This window comes from Cottoperca gobio, chromosome 13 (assembly GCF_900634415.1).
Source record: "Cottoperca gobio chromosome 13, fCotGob3.1, whole genome shotgun sequence".
NCBI classification, from domain to species: domain Eukaryota; kingdom Metazoa; phylum Chordata; class Actinopteri; order Perciformes; family Bovichtidae; genus Cottoperca; species Cottoperca gobio.
In genome coordinates this window covers 586,191-610,941 of record NC_041367.1, presented here as the reverse complement: position 1 = coordinate 610,941, position 24,751 = coordinate 586,191, and the positions used below count along the sequence as shown (strand labels likewise).

The 24,751-nt window shown below is 36.2% G+C and overlaps 2 protein-coding genes across 2 annotated transcripts; one reads left to right on the top strand and one right to left on the bottom strand.

The window, feature by feature from the left end:
• The first annotated feature begins 207 nt into the window (after positions 1-207).
• On the top strand, positions 208-21,010 carry arrb1 (arrestin, beta 1). The gene is made up of 16 exons (XM_029446872.1): positions 208-338; positions 7,955-7,985; positions 8,964-9,024; positions 9,182-9,226; positions 9,476-9,672; positions 11,016-11,075; positions 11,150-11,217; positions 11,506-11,641; positions 12,940-13,024; positions 13,102-13,174; positions 14,044-14,181; positions 15,080-15,163; positions 15,858-15,881; positions 16,029-16,099; positions 17,265-17,313; positions 19,173-21,010. Exons 1-16 carry the CDS (start codon positions 319-321, stop codon positions 19,285-19,287), a joined length of 1,257 nt encoding a protein of 418 aa, XP_029302732.1. The 5' UTR covers positions 208-318; the 3' UTR covers positions 19,288-21,010.
• A 2,541-nt stretch (positions 21,011-23,551) lies between these two features.
• Positions 23,552-24,538, bottom strand: or55e1 (odorant receptor, family 55, subfamily E, member 1). Its single transcript, XM_029446410.1, has one exon. The coding sequence runs from the start codon at positions 24,536-24,538 to the stop codon at positions 23,552-23,554; it is 987 nt and encodes a 328-aa protein (XP_029302270.1).
• Positions 24,539-24,751: the final 213 nt, after the last annotated feature.

The window sequence follows — 24,751 nt, the reverse complement described above, 5'->3', positions numbered from 1 at the left end:
CAAACATTTTGATATTCATAATTTAACAAGAGAGAGAAAGAGGGGGAAGGACAGAGGGGGGGAGGACAGAGGGGGAGGAAGGAGGAGGGACAGACATAGAGAGAGGGAGGGGCAGAGTGGAGCTCAGATGGAGGATTCTCTCCTGCTGAGAGAATCTGACGACGACTTCAAGAGACAGGGGGGACACACACACACACACACACACAGAGGGAGGGGGGGGGCTCAGAGGGAGAGATCCTCCCTCAGTTTCCACGGTGACGGCATCCCTCCTCCATCATCTCTCCGTCCGGCTGCTGTCGGCTCGTTGGCGTCGTCAGGATGGGAGATAAAGGAACGAGGTGAGATTTAATGTTTAAATACAGAGTGTGTGTGTGTGTGTGTGTGTCTGTGTGTCTGTGTGTCTGTGTGTGTGTGTGTGTGTGAGTGTTACATTACATAACGTTGTCAGACTCCGGCTCTGTGACGTCGTCTACTTCTTCTGCGTTTATTAAAGGTTCTGCTTTTTTAACTGTGGCCTTTATTTTGATAGTGCAGACTGACAGGAAATGGAGAGATTACTTGCTCTCTTGAATTACTAATTACAGAAGGTAATCAGATTACTAATTACTCCCCAGCTCAAGTAATGAGTATCTTAGTTACTCACATCTTCTGTATTTGATGTATTTATGGATCTTGACGTACGGAAGCACGAAGGTGGTAAAACTGGAGGTTTTTCACCTTTATTTTCTGGGATGTATTTAAATATTTGTTTCTCTTCATTTCACTTCGTTTCCTGTGAACTGTAATAAGATGAGTGGTGTAGTCTCTGTCCGCTGTTTGTCTTCACGCTGTAATCCTGCAGGAAACTTGTTTCTGCTGTAAAGAAACATGAAGCAGCAGAAACAGCTGATCATGTGTAGCATCTAGTTTTACACGTTTTCTGTTTGTGGTCCTTCTGCGAATGTTTTGCATCGTTTTGTCGTTGTTTCACGTCAATTTCAAGTTGATTTGTAGCTAACGGTCATTTTGTGATTGTTTGGCATCAATTGAACAATATAAATATAAACCAGCTGATCATGTGACTTAATGTTCATCACCACTTGTTTCTCAACGCATTTTACGTCAGGAGAAAACACCTCAAGCAAGCAGAAAAACATTTTTGTAAAATTAAGAAAGTTTTATTGAACTTCGTCGTTTTCAGCGTTGTTGCGTAGACGTGGAGCTTTTGTCTCGTGACGTCGGAGCCGTTATCTCCTGAGTGAGGCGTCACTAACGAGGCGACAAGTCGCAGCCGAACATACAAACTTTTCTCGAAGGTCAAAAATCTGGAATCTTTCATTTTGGTGGATTTAACCATTACAGGAAACAGGAAACAGGAAACGGGAAACATGTGACAGGTTCCCACCTGGACACGTTGTTAAAGGTGCAATCAGGAAGTTTGCGTTTCGATTGTCCAGGAACCAAATCACTTCCTCGTGAATTTACGACTTTGATCAATCTTTTTCTCTGAACAGTTTTAAGACACTTTCTACATCCTGGTGTTTTTAACTCTGTATTTGAAGGATGAAGGATTTTAGTCCTGAACGTCTGGATCTGAAGTTCTCAGAGAAACAAGCTGACAAACGTTAGCGGCAGCCGAACAGCGTGCAGGAGAAACTCAGAGGAGAGAAGAACTCCCATGATGCACCGCTGCTGCACCACCACACCAAACTCCCATGATGCATCATGCAGAGCCCGGTGGTGGAAGAACGTTATCGTGTGTTTAACAAGATGATTTTTGACTTTCTGAGCTCAGATCTGAAATGGAGTTTTTCTGATTCTTCAACATCTTGATTAGTTGATGAAACGAGAAATCTTATTAAATCCTGAGATTACTCTTTACTAGATTATTAATCTGTGCACCTGGAAGTGACACTGACACATGTGGACGCAGTCAACTTTGTTCGCATTGTAGACTCAGATGGTTTTTAAACTACAGACCTCCACTGAGGTCGTGTTTGAGTGTCACCTTCACTGAGCTTCATGTGATCCTGCAGACAGAACTCACAGCATGGAAAGATTAAACACACGGTACTAACAAGACAAATATAAATACAAGAGATCATCTGAGTATTTATCTTCTAACTCGTGTTCTTCAGACGAGAGGAAGCATGAGAACATGAGAGTGTGTGTTTGTAACTGTGTGTGTAACAGCTACATTACATAACGCCTCATGTACATATTAAACACTTGTAATATAAACGTGTGTTGATGTGAGTCATGAAGTGGGGAAGCTTCATGATATCTGTTAGTTACATGTTTGACTCTGTTCACCTGGAGTGTGTACAACATGTTTGACTCTGTTCACCTGTAGTGTGTACAACATGTATGACCCTGTTCACCTGTAGTGTGTACAACATGTATGACTCTGTTCACCTGTAGTGTGTACAACATGTATGACTCTGTTCACCTGTAGTGTGTACAACATGTATGACCCTGTTCACCTGTAGTGTGTACAACATGTATGACTCTGTTCACCTGTAGTGTGTACAACATGTATGACTCTGTTCACCTGTAGTGTGTACAACATGTATGACTCTGTTCACCTGTAGTGTGTACAACATGTATGACCCTGTTCACCTGTAGTGTGTACAACATGTATGACTCTGTTCACCTGTAGTGTGTACAACATGTATGACTCTGTTCACCTGTAGTGTGTACAACATGTATGACCCTGTTCACCTGTAGTGTGTACAACATGTATGACTCTGTTCACCTGTAGTGTGTACAACATGTATGACCCTGTTCACCTGTAGTGTGTACAACATGTATGACTCTGTTCACCTGTAGTGTGTACAACATGTATGACTCTGTTCACCTGTAGTGTGAGTGAGTGTGTGAGTGTGTGTGTGAGTGAGTGTGTGTGTGTGTGAGTGTGTGTGTGTGTGTGTGTGTGTGTGAGTGAGTGTGTGAGTGAGTGAGTGTGTGTGTGTGTGTGAGTGTGTGTGTGTGTGTGTGTGTGTGTGTGTGAGTGTTTGCAGGCTGCTCGTGTCTGCAGAATATGAATGAGTTCAGTGCTCCGTCAGACATACAGAGCAGCTCTCAGATCTGTTTCTGCTCGTTGTGACGTCGCGGCTTCAATAATTGATACGTATGGAAATATTCTCTCTTCCTAACCTGCAGCTCTTCCACTTTTAATTCAGACATATTCTTCATATTTTTCATTAATGTTTCATATTTGTTATGTAACGTTTTTAATTTATTTTTCATAACATATATTTTTTATATTTTCTTATTTTTTACATTTTCTTTTTCTGTTTGTTTACACCATTATACATCAAAGCAATTTCTTTGTACGTGAAAACTTTCATCACATTTTACTGAATAAACACACAAAACATATCGATCCAGAAATCATTTCTAAATGTGGAAACATGAAGAAATGATTTCTTCACTCCAGAAGTTCTTTGAAATGTTTTAGTTTTCTTGATTCGCTCGTTGTTATGAGCACCTGGCGGTAACGTAATAATAACGTAATAATATAATAATAACATAATAATAATGTAATAATAACGTAATAATGTAATAATAACGTAATAATGATGTAATAATAACGTAGTAATAACATAGTAATGATGTAATAATGATGTAATAACATAATAATAACGTAATAGCGTAATAATAACGTAATAGCGTAATAATAACGTAATAATAACGTAATAACAACGTAATAATAACGTAATAACATAATAATAATGTAATAGCGTAATAATGATGTAATAACAACGTAATAATAACGTAATAACATAATAACGTAATAACAACGTATTAATGTAATAATAACGTAATAGCGTAATAATAACGTAATAATAACGTAATAACGTAATAATAACGTAACAATAACGTAACAATAACGTAGTAATAACGTAATAATAACGTAATAACCTAATAGCATAATAATAATGTAGTAATAACATAGTAATAATGTAATAATAACGTAATAATAACGTAATAATAATGTAATAACATAATAACGTAATAACGTAATAGCGTAATAATAACGTAACAATAACGTAACAATAACGTAATAATAACGTAATAACGCAATAATGTAATAATAACATAAAAACATAATAGTGTAATAATAACGTAACAATAACGTAACAATAACGTAATAATAACGTAACAACGTAATAACATAACAATAACGTAATAATAACGTAACAATAATGTAACAATAACGTAATAACAACGTAATAATAATGTAATAACAACGTAATAATAACGTAATAATGTAATAACAACGTAATAATAACGTAACAATAACATAATAACGTAACAATAATGTAACAATAACGTAATAACAACGTAATAATAATGTAATAACGTAATAATAACGCAATAACAACGTAATAACAACGTAATAATAGCGTAATAACAACGTAATAACGACGTAATAACGACGTAATAATGTAATAGCGTAATAATAACGTAATAACAACGTAATAATAATGTAATAACAACGTAATAATAACGTAATAACAATGTAATAATAACGTAATAACAACGTAATAACGACGTAATAATGTAATAACAACGTAATAATAACGTAACAGACTGAAGCGCGGCTTTCTGCTGCAGGATAAACGTTCTGGATATTATTTATATTTTAGATCGATTTAAAACCTGCAAACAACGATCGGCCGCAGGAGATCTTAATTTGTCATCCTTTGTATTTCTTTAATATTATATAGTGAAGGTATCTTCTCCTCTTAATGTCTGACATTTTATAAAGGTGCAGATGAATAAATACAAATATAACATTTTATTCTAACAAACATTTGTTTTATTTGAAGAAAAGGTCGAAAGCAGAACATTTTTTTATACTTTTCTTACATCTTCTGGAAATGTGTCACATTTATTTTGCACATTTTTCCAGCAATGTTTTGGACATTAATCGTATGTATTTCGGATATTTTTCATATTTTGTACGCCCATTTTTCCGACATGCTTTGCGATGATGCGGAGGCGTTCAGCTGTAAACTGTAGTCTGGTGTCGGGGGAGTCCTCGGGCAGATATCGATCCGTCAGTTAGTGTTTCCTCCGGTCGATCGCGAGCTTCACAAACACTGAGAGCAGAAGAGACGTTGCTTTCAAATACAGTTTCCATCATCTGAATATTGTTATTAACAACTACAGAGTAACCTCCATCCTCCTCAGATGAAACATTCATCGTCATTTATTATTATTTCTTCATTTCAGGGGAAAATAGATTTATAAACTGAAGACACGAAATGTGTTTAAATCTTTAAGTACAGAAATGCAAGTATTACAAATACTCAACTCTCTCATCGTGTCTTGAAATGATCGACACAAGCCTTTAATATTTCCTTTATAGGTTTCTAAGATTCTTCAGCGGATAAAAACTGTTTAAAAAGCATCAGTTTAAGACATCAGGGGCTTTTTTAAGACTTCACTCTGCAGCAAACTTTCATTATCTGAAGTCAAATTCATATGTTTTGGAAGTTGTTTGTGCTTTAATATGAAGACACTGACACACGACTTATGTTCCAGTTATTAATGTCAACTTTTATCTATATTTCTTGTTTCCTCTAAATATTCAGCTTCTGTTTTCTCTGAATTAATTTTTAATCTTGTTGTTTTGCTGTTGGACTCTAAGTGCAGCTTCCACGAACTTTACTGCAGAGAATGTGTTCAGAGCGGCACTTTGCTTTCACAAGACAAACAACAGTATATATATATATATATACATATATATATATACTGTATATATATATATATATATATATATATATATATATATATATATATATATATATACTGTATATATATATATATGTATATATATACTGTATATATATATATACATATATATATATACTGTATATATATATATATATATATATATACTGTATATATATATATATATATATATATATACAGTATATATATATATATATCTATATATATATAATATATATATACTGTATATATATATATATATATATATATATATACTGTATATATATATATATGTATATATATACTGTATATATATATATGTATATATATACTGTCTATATATATATATATATATATATATATATATACTGTATATATACAGTATATATCTATATATACTGTATATATACAGTATATATATATATATATATATATATATATATACTGTATATATATGTATATATACTGTATATATATATATATATATATATGTATATATATATATATATATATATATATATATAGTATGTATATGTAGTATATATAGTGTGTACAACATGTATGACTCTGTTCACCTGTAGTGTGTACAACATGTATGACTCTGTTCACCTGTAGTGTGTACAACATGTATGACTCTGTTCACCTGTAGTGTGTACAACATGTATGACCCTGTTCACCTGTAGTGTGTACAACATGTGTGACCCTGTTCACCTGTAGTGTGTACAACATGTATGACCCTGTTCACCTGTAGTGTGTACAACATGTATGACTCTGTTCACCTGTAGTGTGTACAACATGTATGACTCTGTTCACCTGTAGTGTGTACAACATGTATGACCCTGTTCACCTGTAGTGTGTACAACATGTATGACTCTGTTCACCTGTAGTGTGTACAACATGTATGACTGTTACAATACATATCTTTAAAGGAGCTTTTCTCTAAAGGAGCTTTTCCTCACACTCTTCAGCAGAAGTCTCCACTTCAGCAGCACTTACATACACCAAACTTTCCACTTTCATTCCTCTCTATATTCTGAAGCTTTGTGCAGAGGGCTTTGTTCACATGTCACTCACAGCTCATGTTATACACGCTACACTAACTACATGCAGGAGATGCACAGAGTTCTGTGTGTTGACAGGATTCAGTGATTTATGGAGTGATACAAAGACAGATCCAGAATCTGTACAAACCTTTGACATGTGAACAACATGAAACACTTTGACCCTGCTTCATCCAGACTTCTCTTTATATCTGGACATGGAGCACATCAGCACATATTTAATAACATGATGTCTCATTTACATATTTAAACATCACATGTCAGAAAACGTTTTGCTGAATGTGCACATTCCCTCTGGTTCCCGTGTCGTGAGATTTCAGAGCTGCTTAGTGTTGAAGTTTAATTGGACTAATTGCAGAGACAATGGCGAGCGGGTAATCGCTTGCTGAGCGAGCTCCCAGGAGGCCCGGCGGTTTCCGGTAAAGGGGCGTCCTGATGCTGCTGAAAGCTAATGGAGCCGCAGCAGCTAATTTATGACAACATTAACACAGGGGGGGGTAATAGCATTAGAGACAGGAAGCTGCTGCTGGAGACTCAACCTCTTTATATCTGTGAGTCTGTGTCGGGCTTTGATTGTGAAGTGTTTCATAAATTGTGGACATTTGTTGGTAAAGACATTCATGGGGTTAGACATGTTTTCTTACAACAGGAAGTGGGATATATTACAACAATCACAACGTTTACATTCGTCAAATGACACGAAACATTAACAAAATGGACATTTTGTGAAAGTAATGTTTTAAATACTTTTGGATGTTTGTTGATAAAGACATTTTAGACTTTGAGGACAATTAAGACAACAAAACAATCAACATTTTGGCCCTTTTTGAAAATATCAAAATCCCTCGAACGTGAAGCCACTTTTAAGAAGGACGTTTCTCACCGAAGTGTCCTGAAGACACTGGACACGTCAAGGGTTAGGGTTAGCCCTAACCCTAACCCTAATAATTCAGCTGCTGCGGCTCCGTTAGCGTCATGTCCGACCAGCCAATCAGAGACGAGGGTTCTTGCTGGCCGCACTATAAAATAATATGAAATAAACAATTTATCTCTACAGAACCAGGCTCAGGAATAAACTTGACATTTTAATGATGAACAATAAAACAAACTTCTGTGACGAAGATAAAACAGAAGCAGTTTCATTTTCCTTTTCTCTCTGTGTTTGTTTTCAGAGTGTTTAAGAAAGCCAGTCCCAATGGAAAGGTGAGTCCTCTTCTGGTTCCCACTCGCTCAAACTCTAAAGGATCATTTAGAAAAGAACCTGAACAACCTGCAGAAAGTTTGTAATGTAAAGAGTGCAGAGCCTCAACAGAAGTCTGTAGAAATAAAACTGTAACACTTTGTAACTTCTGTATTTTACAACCTGGAACCTCTTTTCTCATGTTTCTGTGTCTCGGGGACATTTTCTGCACTGGACCAACTTGTCCCCCATAAGTCTGAACTTGGTTTAGTTTATTTGCACTTCTACACGCACAGAATAAAAGGAGAGTTAGAAACAAAACAAAAACAAAGGAACACTAAATCAATATAAAAGTACAATTTACCCAAAGGTTTATGTTTATAAGTTTATAATGATTACAACACGATCCAAACCTTTGTTTTTAGTTTCGGTTTCACACTGCACAATTTAAAAAGGACCAAATTAAAAAAGATAATTAGCTGAAGGCTGGAAATGAACTTCCAGAAGAAGATGGAAAATGTAAAACTGTAAATCATGGCATGAAGCAGAACAGGATTATCTCCAATGACTTTATATATATAAACTATTTTTGGGGACTTTCTTCAGCATATTCTGTATTTTCTTTTCGCTCCAGATGTCAAGCAAACATGAGAATTCTGCAGAAGTTCAAGTCAGTCCTCTCCACCTCATGTTAACCTGTCGTTTACCTGTGTGCATTTCAGGCAGCCCATAATCCTTTGTTTTGGTTTACGTCCTGTAATTGGACCACCTCTGGTAAGCGGCCTCGGACCGGTTGGTTTAGTCTGGACCAGAGTACGATTACTGCGTCCACGACGACTCAAACGAACCGCACCAGGGGTCGTTTTAACAGACTTAATGAGCCCTGAGACACACAAAGTAGGGTCCAGGTTGAAAATACCAAAGTTTCCATTTATAGTCACTTTGAACCTGTTTGATGTCCTGACAGCTGATTCTGATTGGACGCTGTCTTCCTCCCTCAGCTCACCGTCTATCTGGGGAAGAGAGACTTTGTGGACCACGTGGATCTGGTGGAGCCTGTCGGTGAGATCTGTTTTTTACTAATATTAATACTTTCTGTCAGAAAGTATTGATTGAACTAAAGCGTCCAGCTGATCTCAGTTTGGGGTTCGAAAAGTGCTTCAGTAAAAGTCGTCCGTCCTCTGGCTGCTTGTTGACTTTCTAACTTTTCTTCCTGCAGACGGCGTCATCCTGATCGACCCGGAGTACCTGAAGGAGCGGAAAGGTGAAACATCTGAACCTCCAACCTCCAGAATTATTGCTCTATTTTCTAGCATTTAGATCTTAATGCAGCTTTAAACACAGTACGCATTAAAATAACTTGTCTACTAACATTTATCCTCTTGTTCTCCATCTTTATTACCTTGTGGGGTTCCTCAGGGAAGCATCCTGAAGCCTCTGTTCTTTATATTAAACCATATATAGATGTAGCTGTTGTTCATACATGTGACTTTTTGTGTTCTGTTCCCGTCAGTGTTTGTGACTCTGACTTGTGCGTTCCGTTATGGTCGGGAGGACCTGGACGTCCTCGGGTTGACGTTTCGGAAAGACCTGTTTGTGGCGAACATCCAGGCATTTCCTCCGCTGCCCGAAGAGAAGAAGAGTCTGACTCGTCTTCAGGAACGCCTGATTAAGAAACTGGGAGAACACGCCCACCCGTTCACCTTCGAGGTAAGTCCACGTGCTAACAAAGTGTGGACGTGTCGCCTGAACTCATGTTGTCAGTTTCAGGTTAGAACTGGTTTCCCAGCTTTTAATAAGGTGGAGCTTGTGAAACAAACACCTTCATAGGATAGTTTTGTATAAATAGGAGATTTAGCTTCATCGGTTTGACTTGTTATCAATGTAGTGTTAGTTAAATGGTGTTTTATGAAAAGGTGGATTTATCTTTGCTAATAACATAACATTCATGTTACAGTAATTTGTATTATCAGACATACTTAAAAAAAAAAAAAAATTATAAAAACATTCAAAACATCTGGCGGCCCCCTGCAGTAACTCTCAGCGCCCTCTAGGGGTCACGGACCGCCTGTTTCAAAGGGTTAGCTGCTCCCGTGTACTGCGAGGTAAAATTACTGGTTTTTTTTAATGGAGTCTGGTGTCTTTAAAGAAAGGGCTGTCTGACAGCAAGGTAAAGTGGGAAAATATTCTAAATATAGTGTATTCTTTCAGGTGTTTAAAATCCACAGCAGAAGATTGTTCAGCTTCCTCCATCCTGAATGTTTGTACAAACTGCATGCACTGCAGAAACACGAGAGAAGCTCAACCTCAAGCTTTGTGATTAAACAAACATACTCCTAATAGGACATTTCTTTCTTTGTTTTAAAGTTTGTTTATTTATTTCATGCAGAATTATTGTGAGAACGGGACTTCGTAGGTCCAGAGTGCGACATGCGCACAAAAATCTGCGACTAAACATTTTACGCACCAGACTCTGTTTAGAAAATAGCCTTTTTTTTAGTTCTCTCCTTTCCTCCGCTCTGTTTCAGACTGTAGGTGTGTGCATCTCCGGTGCGGGTCCGTGTAGGTCGGCGTCTGGGTCCGCCTGTTAGTGACCCCTGCTCTAAATGTTCAAACCTTTATCTTACTGTAATCACAGCATACAAAAGAGATGCAAAACAATCACAAAGACAGTAAACGACCACGCATGCTAAATTACTAAAAACAAATGTCACATAGAAATGTAAAATGTGTAGAACAAAAATAGTTGATGCTAAAGGAATAAGTTGTGACTGATCAGCTGTTTCTGCTGATTTATATTTATACTGTCAGCAGGAAACATGGACAATACTCGCTGACCACAAAGAGACGCAACTCTACTACAAACAGACGCAAAACCACCATAGAAACGTAAAACAATGCAAATCAATCACAAAGACGTCAATAATCTAAAGATATGGTGAAAAAGAATCCCGGAGACAGTAAACGGCCACAAAAATGATGCAAAACGAGTAAAAGAAGACGTAAACAGAAACAGTTGAGAAAACCTTTCACGCTACTTTCCTTCATTTCAGATCCCTCTGAACCTGCCGTGCTCCGTCACCCTGCAGCCGGGCCCCGAGGACACCGGGAAGGTAAAGTTCACGTCCACAGCACTGAAGCACGAGTGAAATACATCAGCATTTACGTTGTGGTCGTGTGTCCTCAGGCCTGCGGAGTCGACTTCGAGGTGAAAACCTTCTGTGCAGAAAGTGCTGAAGAAAAGATCCACAAAAGGTAAAAGTGAGTTCAGTTTGAAGAGATGACAGGAAATAACCCACGATGATCCAGAATCTACATCCGTGGTACCAGCTGAACCAAAATACATCCAACAGTCAGTAAACGTGTCTACGACGCAGCATCAGAACCACCGCCACACGCACGCTGTCGGGGTTCAGCCTCTTGATGTTGCTTTGTGTCTCTTTGAGTGATCTTTTGTAGGTGAAGGGGCCCTGACACTTTGGGCCCCTGTGCCCGGCAGCTCGTCTATTGATCCTCCACAGTGAGTTGTTGTTGTTGTTGCAGGAACTCGGTGCGTCTGGTGATCCGGAAGGTGCAGTACGCTCCGGAGAAACCCGGTCCTCAGCCGACTGCAGAAACCACCCGACAGTTCCTGATGTCAGACAAACCTCTGCACCTGGAGGCGTCTCTGGACAAAGAGGTAACACCTGAGTGTGTATATATACATATATACAGTTAGTCCATAAATATTTGGACATTGACACAATGTTCATCATGTTGGCTCTGTACACGACCACAATGGACTTGAAATTAAACAATCAACATGTGCTTTAAGTGCAGACTTCCAGCTTTAATTTGAGGGTATTTACATCCAAATCAGATGAATGGTGGAGGAACTACAACACATTGTATACGTGGTGTCCCCTTTTTAAGGGACCAAAAGTAATTGGACAAAGTAACATAATCATAAATCAAATTGTCACTTTTAATATTTGGTTGCAAATCCTTTGCAGTCAATAACAGCCTGAAGTCTGGAACCCATAGGTTTGGTCCCTGGTGATGCTCTGCCAGGCCTCCACTGCAGCTGTACTAATAATAATATAATATTAGTAGTAATAATAATAATATTAATAATAATATATACAATAATATAATAGTAGTAATAATAATAATAATAATAATAATAATAGTAGTAGTAATAAAAATAATTATAATATATATAATAATATAATAGTAGTAATAATAATAATAATAATAGTAATAATAATAATAATGTAATAGTAGTAGTAATAATAATATAACAGTAGTAGTAATAATAATAATAATAGTAGTAATAATAATAATAATAATAATATAATAGTAGTAATAATAATAATAATAATAGTAGTAATAATAATAATATAACAGTAATAATAATAATAATAATAATAATAGTAATAATAATAATAATAATATAATAGTAGTAATAATAATAATAATAATAGTAATAATAATAATAGTAGTAATAATAATAATAATAATAATAATATAATAGTAGTAATAATAATAATAATAATAATAATAGTAATAATAATAATAGTAGTAATAATAATAATAATAATAATATAATAGTAATAATAATAATAATTATAATAATAATAATAGTAGTAATAATAATAATAATAATAGTAGTAATAATAATAATAATATAACAGTAGTAGTAATAATAATAATAATAATAATAATAATAATAATAATAATAGTAGTAATAATAATAGTAATAATAATAATAATAATAATAATAATAATAATAATATTCTAGTGTTTCTGTTTGTTGCACTTTGTTTGTCTTATTGAAGTTATTGTTCTGCACTTTAATGATTTCACCTGTTAGAAGTTAAAGTTTCTGCAGGATTCTTTCTGTTCAGAGTTTTATCCTCAGGATTGTTTTAACTTTTTGTTTCTTTGGACAAAAGCATCAGATAAATGACCTGTGATGTAATAATGTGTCTCTCTCAGATTTATTACCACGGAGAGCCGATCAGCGTCAACGTCCACGTCACCAACAACACCAACAAGACGGTGAAGAAGATGAAGATCTCAGGTACTTGAACGCGTCGTTCCTCTCTCTGGTCTGTGTGTGAGTTTGTGTTCTTGACCCACTGCCTTGTGTGTCCACAGTGCGACAGTACGCAGACATCTGTCTCTTCAACACGGCTCAGTACAAATGTCCGGTGGCCACCGAGGAGTCAGAGTCAGTTTCCTTTCTTTGCTTTGAGCTTCACGAGGTCCATTGAGAAATAAAAATGTAGATTTCTTTTTTTCTGAGCTCTTTAACTTCTCGACACAACTCACATACACGTATAATAATAAAATAATAATAAGACATGACATGAGTAATCACGGACCAAAGCAAGTTTATGCCTTTGCTTAACACAGCAAACCTTTTTACAATAGTTATTTTGTAAAGATGTGATTGAATGTATACAAAGAAACACAATATAATATATATTATATAAATCCTAACAAAAATCTATATACACACAAAATTTTATAGATTATTTCTAAATATTGTTTTAAATCTATTGAGCGTCCACATTTCCATTTCCTCTTCAAAATTATTCTACAAATGACCTCATTTAACTGTCAGACATCTTTGTTTTGCAATTGTACTAACTCTTCTTGTTTTACATTAGTTGTGCTGTTTTTAAGTCTAATTCTTTAACATTGAGAGCATGTGAGTTCATAATAATAATAATCAGCTCTGTTCTGTAGCATAAAGATCATATTTATGATTATTTTTATTTCCCCAAACCTCCACACTGAACATAAATATAAAACGATATTATAATATATGTAATGAATTCACATGACTTATATGTTGTCTCCAGCTTGTGCTCTATAACAACCTTCTGATTCAACATTATTCATCATGATTTGTTAGACTAGTTCAAATCAAAACAACTTGTACCAGAATCTTTACCAGAACAAAATTAATTTGTGTCATCTGCAAACAAACAAACCTTTTTAGCGTTTTAGACACGTTGCTGTGAAGTACAAAACAAACTTCTATGAACATAGTGGAAGTGCTAAGACATCTGATTCATACATTTCTGTCTGCAGTGACGTCGTCGCTCCGAGTTCGACCTTCTGCAAAGTTTTCACCCTCACCCCGTTTCTGGCCAACAACCGAGAGAAACGAGGCCTCGCTCTGGACGGGAAGCTGAAGCACGAGGACACCAACCTGGCCTCCAGCACGCTGTGAGTCCAACCCATGGACGTATAACGAGAACTGGACACAGCTTTGGAGGCGGGGCCCCGTTCATTCGTATGGAAGTTGCTCAGGGGCTCATGAAGCCAAAGGCTCGACCTTCGAATATAAAATTCCGACGTTCTTCTGCATCCATGAGGCCCGTGGAGCAGGCGCACTTGCGTTTTCCTTAAGCCCCGCCTCTCAGCCTGGCTCAGTCACTTGAATGGAGTGAAAATAACTCTCGGCTATTAGCGCATTTTACAATTTTTAGGACCAGATCATTTTAAATAAGGGCTTCAAGGGTTCGTACTGGGAAGTTGATTTACCTGATATACGCTGAACTTCACACTTCTTTATACCTCTTTCACGGTTTGGCCACTACAAACATTTGCTTCAAAGCCCAGTGCACTTCCTGGGGGCTTTGGTCAACTGCCCTCATGATGCCTTCCAGGCCTGTAGGACGGTGGGACATTCTTGAGAGTGGCCCCTTCATGTCAGAACTGGATGTGAAGAGAGAGTTCAGGGAGATTGTAGGATATTCTGAAGATATCTTTAGGGGAATTGGAGGGACGTTGCAATAGTAACAATATTAGCAACTTTTAGTCTTTAAAATGATCAAATGTATAATCATCGATGTTTACAGACTAAGGACAGGGGGGGGGAGAGCCTTCCTTCCTTCAAAGTCCGTACAAATGATCTAACATTTAGTTTTGTTGTGTTTTGTATGAAGGGTTTAGCGGGAGCTTCATTTTGTTAAACTTGATGAGAAAGAACTGGAATAACTTTGCATTTGACGAGAGAAAGTCGGGGGTTTCCCATTCAATTCAATACAGTGAAGTAGGACCTTGGAGAAAGCGAGTGGCTTCTGATTGGTCAGACTGAATGTTTGTTTTCTGTCCTGATTAGGTTAAGAGAAGGAGCCAATAAGGAGATCCTCGGCATCATCGTGTCGTACAAAGTCAAAGTGAAGCTGGTCGTGTCTCGAGGCGGGTAAGTGTGTTCAACTTATTATCAAATATTATGATAGAGACAAGCTTTATCCGAAATCAGAAAGGATCTTTTATATTTTTGGAATATATGTCTTTCTGATTCTTTCCACTCATTTGCTCAAACGTAGTGTAATTATTTTTTAATAAGTTTATACATTTCTCAGCTGTAAAGTTCTCCAATGATCTTTGGTACCGACTGACGATGTCAGTGCTCTGATATGTACGACGTTTCTCTGTGACTTCGTACATTACCGTGTAACTCCGTGTGTTATGAGTTATTGTGTTATTCTGGGATTTATTTCGTGACTTGGTATGTTATTATGACTTCACGTGTGAAGGGAAAATGTGAAAATCCGTATAATAGGTTGTATCGCTATAGTTTATATTCTCTTACACAAAAAGTCCCAAGAAGGTCTTCGAACGCTTTGAACTCCGTGTGGAGCTCTAGTTTCCGTGGATCCTTCCAGCTGTCCGTCACTGCAGATGATTCCATACGTCTGAACGATTTTGTGTCTCTTGTTGTAGTTTCTCCTCTGCAGTGATGGATTGAGACTCTTGGACTGATTATAAATGTCCTCCCTCCCTGTGTTCTGATCTTCTGTATCACCATGCTGGTTAATGAGCACATCAATAGAAATGAGTAGAAGTTATTTGCTGCTGTGAAGCTCAAGGTGTTTAATGTTTATTGATTTCAGGCTCCTGGGAGATCTGGCGGCGAGGTAAGCTTTCACGGTGATACAAACCATGAGATTTACAAAGGTCCCCTGAACGTCTCACTGATAATAGACACAAATGTCTGTAATAGAGCTGCGGTGGGTTATTGTTGTGTTTACGGCCTGTTGTGCACCTAATGATTTGTTTTTCAGTGACGTCTCTGTTGAGCTGCCGTTCACATTAATGCACCCGAAGCCGTTAGAAGAATCCATCTACAGAGACGGTGAGTTTACCACACAAACAAGTACCAGCACCAATAATGTGCTTGTTACAAGCGTGAGTATCAAACTTCCACAGCTCTGTATAAATATATATATATATTCATATATATATATATATATATATATATTTATATATAATATATATATATATAAATATATATATATTATATTATATATATATATATATATATATAAATATATAAATATTTATATTTATATATATATTTATATATATATATATAGATATAGATATATATATATATATAATATATATATATATATAATATATAATAGAGTAGATGATATAGAGAGAGATAGATAGATAAAGAGATAAGATGTATAGATAGATATAGAAAATAAAATATAGATATATATAAAGAGAGAGATATATATATATATATAGATAGAGATATATATATATATATATTATTATAAATATATAAATAGTACCAGCACCAATAATGTGCTTGTTACAAGCGTGAGTATCAAACTTCCACAGCTCTGTATAAATATATATATATATTCATATATATATATATATATATAATTGATATATAAATATATATAGATATAAAATATATATATATATATATATTTATATTTAAATATATATAGATATATATATATAAATATATAAATATTTATATTTATATATAGATTTATTATATATATATATATATATATATATATATATATTTATATAAATATATAGATATTATATATATAATATATATATAAATATAAATATTTATATATTTATATATTTATATATATATATATATATATATATAAATATAAATATATCTATATATATATTTATATATATATATATTTATATATAAATATATATATATATATATATATATATATATATGGCTGCCACCATTGTGCCTCTGAACAAGGTATGTATCTTGCTCAGGGGCACAATGGTGGCAGCCCTGGTATTGAACTCACAACCTTTGGAAGTACCACCAGACCACTAGGCTATCACCAACAACTATAGTAGAAGTAAGTAGCAGCGTAACAAAAGTAAGAGAACTTGCAGGCCGTAGTAACAATAATAAACTAAGTGGTGTTTTGAGCAGAAGATGGCCGTATAAAGAGTGCAGAGATGATGTTCGTTAACGTCTCATGTTCGTCTTTAAATGCTTTATAACTTCTCTGCAGCTCCAGATGAAGCTCCGATCGACACAAACCTGATCGAGTTTGACACAAAGTAAGCATCCTGTCTGTTCGTCTCTCTTCCCGTCGCTCCCTCCTCGTCAGCTCAATGACAGCAGAGAGGCTTTTCCTCTCCGCCTGCTGAAGCATTAACTGGACTCGTCTCCGGAGTCTCAGCCTTAATGCGTCTTAATGCTGTTTGCTGTGTGTGAGGCAGGAAACGGTCAGCTGAGCCTCCCGAACGTTCACTTCACCACAAAGAAGAGTTCGCACTGACTCTAATATTCACTATTATTTTGAATATGACAATATCCTAACAGTTTTTAAACATTATCAATGATCAACAGTTTATTAATATCTACAGAAAGCATTGTATTGAGTGATGCTTTGTATTATGAACTGATGTGCAGGATTAGACATAAATATTAAAACATCATCAGCATATAGTTGCACATTAATATTCACTATTATTCTGAATATATGGAAATATTTCCTAATCATGTAAAAAGCATATTCTGTGTATATAATATATAATATATATATATTGTGTGTATATATAATATATATATTGTGTGTATATATAATATATAATATATATATTGTGTGTATATATAATATATATATATATATATATATATTGGTGTATATATAATATATATATATATTGTGTGTATATATTATATATATTGTGTGTATATATAATATATAATATATATATATATATTGTGTGTATATATATTATATATATTGTGTGTATATATAATATAGAATATATATATATTGTGTGTATATATAATATATAATATATATATATATATATTGTGTGTATATATAATATAGAATATATATATATTGTAAGTATATATAATATATAATATATATATATTGTGTGTATATATAATATAGAATATATATATATTGTGTGTATATATAATATATAATATATATATATATATATTGTGTGTATATATAATATATATATATATATATATATTGTGTGTGTATATAATATATAATATATATATATATATATATTGTGTGTATATATAATATATATATATATATATTGTGTGTATATAATATATAATATATATATTGTGTGTATATATAATATATATATTGTGTGTATATATAATATATATATATTGTGTGTATATATAATATATATATATTGTGTGTATATATAATATATAATATATATATATTGTGTGTATATATAATATATAATATATATATATATTGTGTGTATATATAATATATATATATATATATTGTGTGTATATATATTATATATATTGTGTGTATATATATAATATATAATATATATATATATATTGTGTGTATATATATATTATATATATTGTGTGTATATATAATATAGAATATATATATATTGTGTGTATATATAATATATAATATATATATATATATATTGTGTGTATATATAATATAGAATATATATATATTGTGTGTATATATAATATAGAATATATATATATATATTGTGTGTATATATAATATATAATATATATATATATATTGTGTGTATATATAATATATAATATATATATATATATTGTGTGTATATATAATATAGAATATATATATATATTGTGTGTATATATAATATATATATATATTGTGTGTATATATAATATATATATATATATATTGTGTGTATATATAATATATAATATGTATATTGTGTGTATATATAATATATAATATATATATATAGGGTTTCAGATGAAGATACGTGTGACATGCTGATTATTTATGTGTAGGATCAACTCATGCACAAATCTTATAGATGTTGATTCCTCTCGTGACTTCAACTCAAATCTGGACTTTTTAATGTTCCTTTGCTTGTTTCTTTATAAATTAATTTGCACAACCCCCTCCCCCCTCCCTCAGCGACGATGACATTATCTTCGAAGACTTCGCCCGCCAGCGGCTGATTGGTGGAGCGAAGGACGACAAGGATGAAGACGAGGAGCCGGTGGACTCGCCCAAACTGGACGACAGATAAAGGCTGCGAGCGTCGCCGCCGCCACCGCTGCTGTTTGTAGTGTGGAGCTGACGGAGGTCAAACCACAGTCTGGACCCTTTAAAACACTCGTTCATGTTCGTCCCCTCTGCGTCCTGCCGGGGTGTAAAAAGCTAGAATACTGCAGCCTAGACGTCAGTCGTGTTTTCAGACGGAGCAGCTCGGCTGGCCGGAGAGTTGAACCGGCGGCCGCGGCGTCGTAACGATGGCTGGTAGCATGCCTCTAATGTCACTTTGTTCTACGTGTTTCCATTAGGGAGCGACCAGGAGTAACGTTGTGTTGAGATTAGTTTCGATGTGTCGTATCAGAGGGTCTTCTGGAACAGTTCACCACTCGACGTGGACGTCAGCTGACGGAGGTCTTTGTAACGGTCAGTCTGCACGTTAACCTGAAGAAACACCAGAAGAAGAAGTTTTCTGCAGGATGTCCCGACCTGCAGAAAAGGACCTGAGACTGTCAGAGAGCCACCAATCAGCTGAAAGGAACTCGTGGCCTACTTTGCATGAAATACATCAATACTTTATGGTTTATTAATATCATGAATAATCAGCCTTTATAGGAGACGCCCGGATTACAGGAGTGTACAAACCTTTGTTTACAAATTGAGCATTTTCCAAATCTTCATGAGTATTTAGATCAACGTCCTTCCTTTAACTAAGCAGCTGCTTTCACTTCTATAAAAATCTACTTTCAAGAGACGACGAAGTTCAGTCAAGGACGAAATGTGTACAGAAGCTGGCGTCAAGTGTGACCTTGTACACTTACATACTTAGACAAAGTTGTCGTACGGCTGCTTGTGTTTGAACATATTTGACAATTTAGGGATTGTGTGAAAAAACATGTTTATAAAAGTATTTGTTTTAGAACTCTGGGATCTACGACGACGTATAGATAAGGGCCATTACAGGAAAAAAAAAAAAAAGATAACGGAGCGAAGGGAAGGGGGTGATATTCAGAGGAAAAACGCCTTCCGAGATTAAAGGCTTCAAATAAAATAAAAAATATGATTTACAAGAAAATATTATAGAATATTCCCAGAATCAAAAGTCATACATTTACTCAACAACAAACTTGGACAATCTTTGAGATTAAAGCTGTAAATCTTCAAGAAAAAACCTCCCCGGCTCCGTAATTTATTTATTTTGACCTACAATGGCGTCAGTATCTTAACTAATGTCAAACATTATTAAAACAATCATACATGTGAATTTAATCTCCCAAATCCTCCCAAGTCTCTGATGTCCTTAAACGCACCTACAGGGAGGGAAGTCAAAGGAAGGAAAAGTATAAAACAGGAAGTGTTATTGTCATTGTGGTCCTTTAATGAACATATTATTCACGTGAAGCCTCGCGAGACTCGATGAGATTAATACTGTGTGTAATTACTGAACTTTTATTTTACAAAAACATTTTTAATTTGGACATTCAAAGTAAAACAGCGACTGAAAAGTCCGTCCTGTGAACAGAGTCGATGTACAGTTACTGTGTGTGCGTGTGCGTGCGTGCGTGTGCGTGAGTGTGTGTGTGTGTGTGTGTCTCTTCAGATGAAAGACTGAATGAACTACAACATGAAGGTTAAAAATAAAATAAAAACAAACATCTTTATTATTTCAAAATAAGATTTAATTGGCTTTTATTTTGAAAGGGTCAGGAGGAAACCTGTATATTCCACTTCATCTTTAATAAAAAGGAAGTTTGTGGCAACCTGCGTGGCGTCGTGATGTTTCTGAAAAACATCAGATTGTGGATTGTGATGTAAGGATGCAGCCGCCAATTTCTGTTTTAATTTTATTTAACACAAACCACCATTTAAAGTGTTTACGTTTTACACTGTAGAAAAGCTCTTTGTAACTAAATGAATTCAAACACTATTTATCTTTAGATTTCAGGTCTAAACTTTGTTTTTTCAGCTTGTAGTTAAACATATAACAAACCATTACATCTGAGTTATATATTTAGTGTTCTGACATCACAAATGTTTCAGAGAAATGTGTCATTTTAATCGAGGTAACGGAAATTAAATTACGTCTTGAACATGTAGTTTCCTCTCTCTGAGACTGAGAAATGTGTAATGTCCCTGAAGGTAACGTTTCCTCTCTCTCCTGTCATGGTGTCATCAGTCCTGTGTTGTATATGTAGTGAGAGAGACATGTGTAATGTCCCTGAAGGTAACGTTTCCTCTCTCCTGTCATGGTGTCATCAGTCCTGTGTTGTATATGTAGTGAGACAGAGACATGTGTAATGTCCCTGAAGGTAACGTTTCCTCTCTCCTGTCAAGGTGTCATCAGTCCTGTGTTATATATGTAGTGAGACAGAGACATGTGTAATGTTCCTGAAGGTAATGTTTCCTCTCTCTCCTGTCATGGTGTCATCAGTCCTGTGTTGTATATGTAGTGAGACAGAGACATGTGTAATGTCCCTGAAGGTAACGTTTCCTCTCTCCTGTCATGGTGTCATCAGTCCTGTGTTGTATATGTAGTGAGACAGAGACATGTGTAATGTTCCTGAAGGTAATATTTCCTCTCTCTCCTGTCATGGTGTCATCAGTCCTGTGTTGTATATGTAGTGAGAGAGACATGTGTAATGTTCCTGAAGGTAACGTTTCCTCTCTCTCCTGTCATGGTGTCATCAGTCCTGTGTTGTATATGTAGTGAGACAGAGACATGTGTAATGTCCCTGAAGGTAACGTTTCCTCTCTCTCCTGTCATGGTGTCATCAGTCCTGTGTTGTATATGTAGTGAGAGAGACATGTGTAATGTCCCTGAAGGTAACATTTCCTCTCTCTCCTGTCAAGGTGTCATCAGTCCTGTGTTGTATATGTAGTGAGACAGAGACATGTGTAATGTCCCTGAAGGTAACGTCTCCTCTCTCTCCTGTCATGGTGTCATCAGTCCTGTGTTGTATATGTAGTGAGAGAGACATGTGTAATGTCCCTGAAGGTAACATTTCCTCTCTCTCCTGTCAAGGTGTCATCAGTCCTGTGTTGTATATGTAGTGAGACAGAGACATGTGTAATGTCCCTGAAGGTAACGTCTCCTCTCTCTCCTGTCATGGTGTCATCAGTCCTGTGTTGTATATGTAGTGAGACAGAGACATGTGTAATGTTCCTGAAGGTAGCGTTTCCTCTCTCACCTGTTATGGTGTCATCAGTCCTGTGTTGTATATGTAGTGAGACAGAGACATGTGTAATGTCCCTGAAGGTAACGTTTCCTCTCTCTGCTGTCATGGTGTCATCAGTCCTGTGTTGTATATGTAGTGAGACAGAGACATGTGTAATGTCCCTGAAGGTAACGTTTCCTCTCTCTCCTGTCATGGTGTCATCAGTCCTGTGTTGTATATGTAGTGAGACAGAGACATGTGTAATGTCCCTGAAGGTAACGTTTCCTCTCTCTCCTGTCATGGTGTCATCAGTCCTGTGTTGTATATGTAGTGAGACAGAGACATGTGTAATGTCCCTGAAGGTAACGTTTCCTCTCTCTCCTGTCATGGTGTCATCAGTCCTGTGTTGTATATGTAGTGAGACAGAGACATGTGTAATGTTCCTGAAGGTAACGTTTCCTCTCTCTCCTGTTATGGTGTCATCAGCCAATTATAAACATTTATAAAAAATTACAAACACTTATAAACACTAAACCAAAGCACAACGTTTATTACATATTTACACTTAAATATTCATTTAGATTAATGTCCTAAATGACGTCCTGTACTAGATAACTGTCCGGCTGAAAATAACCTTTTATGCACCTTGTAAAACCTTTATATACACTTATCATTAAAACGGTTCCTGCGGGTCCTTTAAAAGTCTTTAAATGTCTTAAATTTAGTTTTGACATTCAAGGTCTATATATTTCTGGTTTAATATCTGATGCTTTATTTGACAAATATTTAATCTATATCAGCAACATTCACAGTTGTGCTGAGAAGTGCAGAATAGTTTGTGGAAACGCTTTATGTTAAATGAGCGTCAGCAACATGATCTGTAACATAACGTGTAGAATAAAGTGATAAAATAGATTTCGTTATTTAGTCAGTTTTTTACGGTTTCTGATAAATTATGTAATTTTGTCGATATTTTAAAAAAGAGCTTTTTAAAGGGTTAAACAAGAAGTTTCAGTACCTGTCAGACAAACTTCACTAACACTCACACAGTATTTGTTTGTGCTGACAAGTTCATAAAATCCCAACATTTAATACCCAAATGTAAAAAGGCAGCACACACAAACAAACATGGCGTCCATCAGAGGTTCACATGTTTGAACCTTTTCCAGCAGGAGAAACTTTCACCGTCATTTTTTTCTTAATAATCCTCAAAAAACCGTTTCGAATTTCTTTAGTGCGAACTCCATAGATGACGGGGTTGACCGTCGCCGGGAGCAGAATATACATGAGTCCCATGAAGGTGTTGGCGTCCGTCGGTATGGCGATGTTCAGGCTGGGCGAGAGGAAGGAGACGCTGCCCACCAAGTAGAAACACATGATGACCATCAGGTGAGTGCCGCAGGTGTGAAACGCCTTCCAGCGGTCCTCGCTGGCCTCAGACGCTTGCATGACGACGCTCAGGATCTTCATGTAGGTGAAGAAGATGATCGGGGTGTCCACGGCAACAAAGCAGATGATCACGGCGAGGCCCACCACGTAGTTTCTCTCCGTGCTGTCGCACGCCAGGCTGACCAGCGCCATGTGGTCGCAGTAGCAGTGCCGGATCGTGTTGGAGCCGCAGAACCGCAGCGAACGCGCCAAAGCGACCAGCGTCGCCATGATGGAGCCGCTGCGGGCCAACGTGAAGAGCAGCAGCTTCGTCAACATGGAGGAGTTGATGATTTCGCCGTAACGCAGCGGCTGGCAGATGGCCACATAGCGGTCCAGCGCCATCGCCAGCAGCAGTGTGGACTCCAGCGAGGACAGGAAGTGAGTGAAGAACATCTGAGCCAGGCAGCCAGCCAGGGAGATCTGGTCCCAGCCGAAGAGGAGGTTGAGGAGCATGTTGGGGATGATGCCGGTCGCCCCGAGGACGTTGACGACGCACAGCATGCAGATGAGGAGGTACATGGGGCTGTGCAGACTCGCCACGCTGCAGATCACGTACACCAGCACAGAGTTTCCCAGCAGCATCGTAAGGTAGGAAGCACAGAACGGCAGCGCCAGCAGCCGCCGGTGTTGCTGTAGCGCCGGGAAACCTCTGAACACGAAGGTGCTGTGGGAGAAGTTCCTGTCCATCAACGCCTCCAACATGGCGCCGGCTTTACCTGAGCGGAGACATTTCAGACGGGTAATATCTCAAGTATGAACCCTTCCACACATCTTAGCTCCGTCAGCTTGCTTTAAAGAAAGAACCTGAAAAGACGTGATGTGTGTAGATTTGTAGGTGTCAAAAAGTCCTTTAAATACATCTTTTTTTGTCAAATTACACATTTATGCCAATTTATTCTTGTTGACATATACACA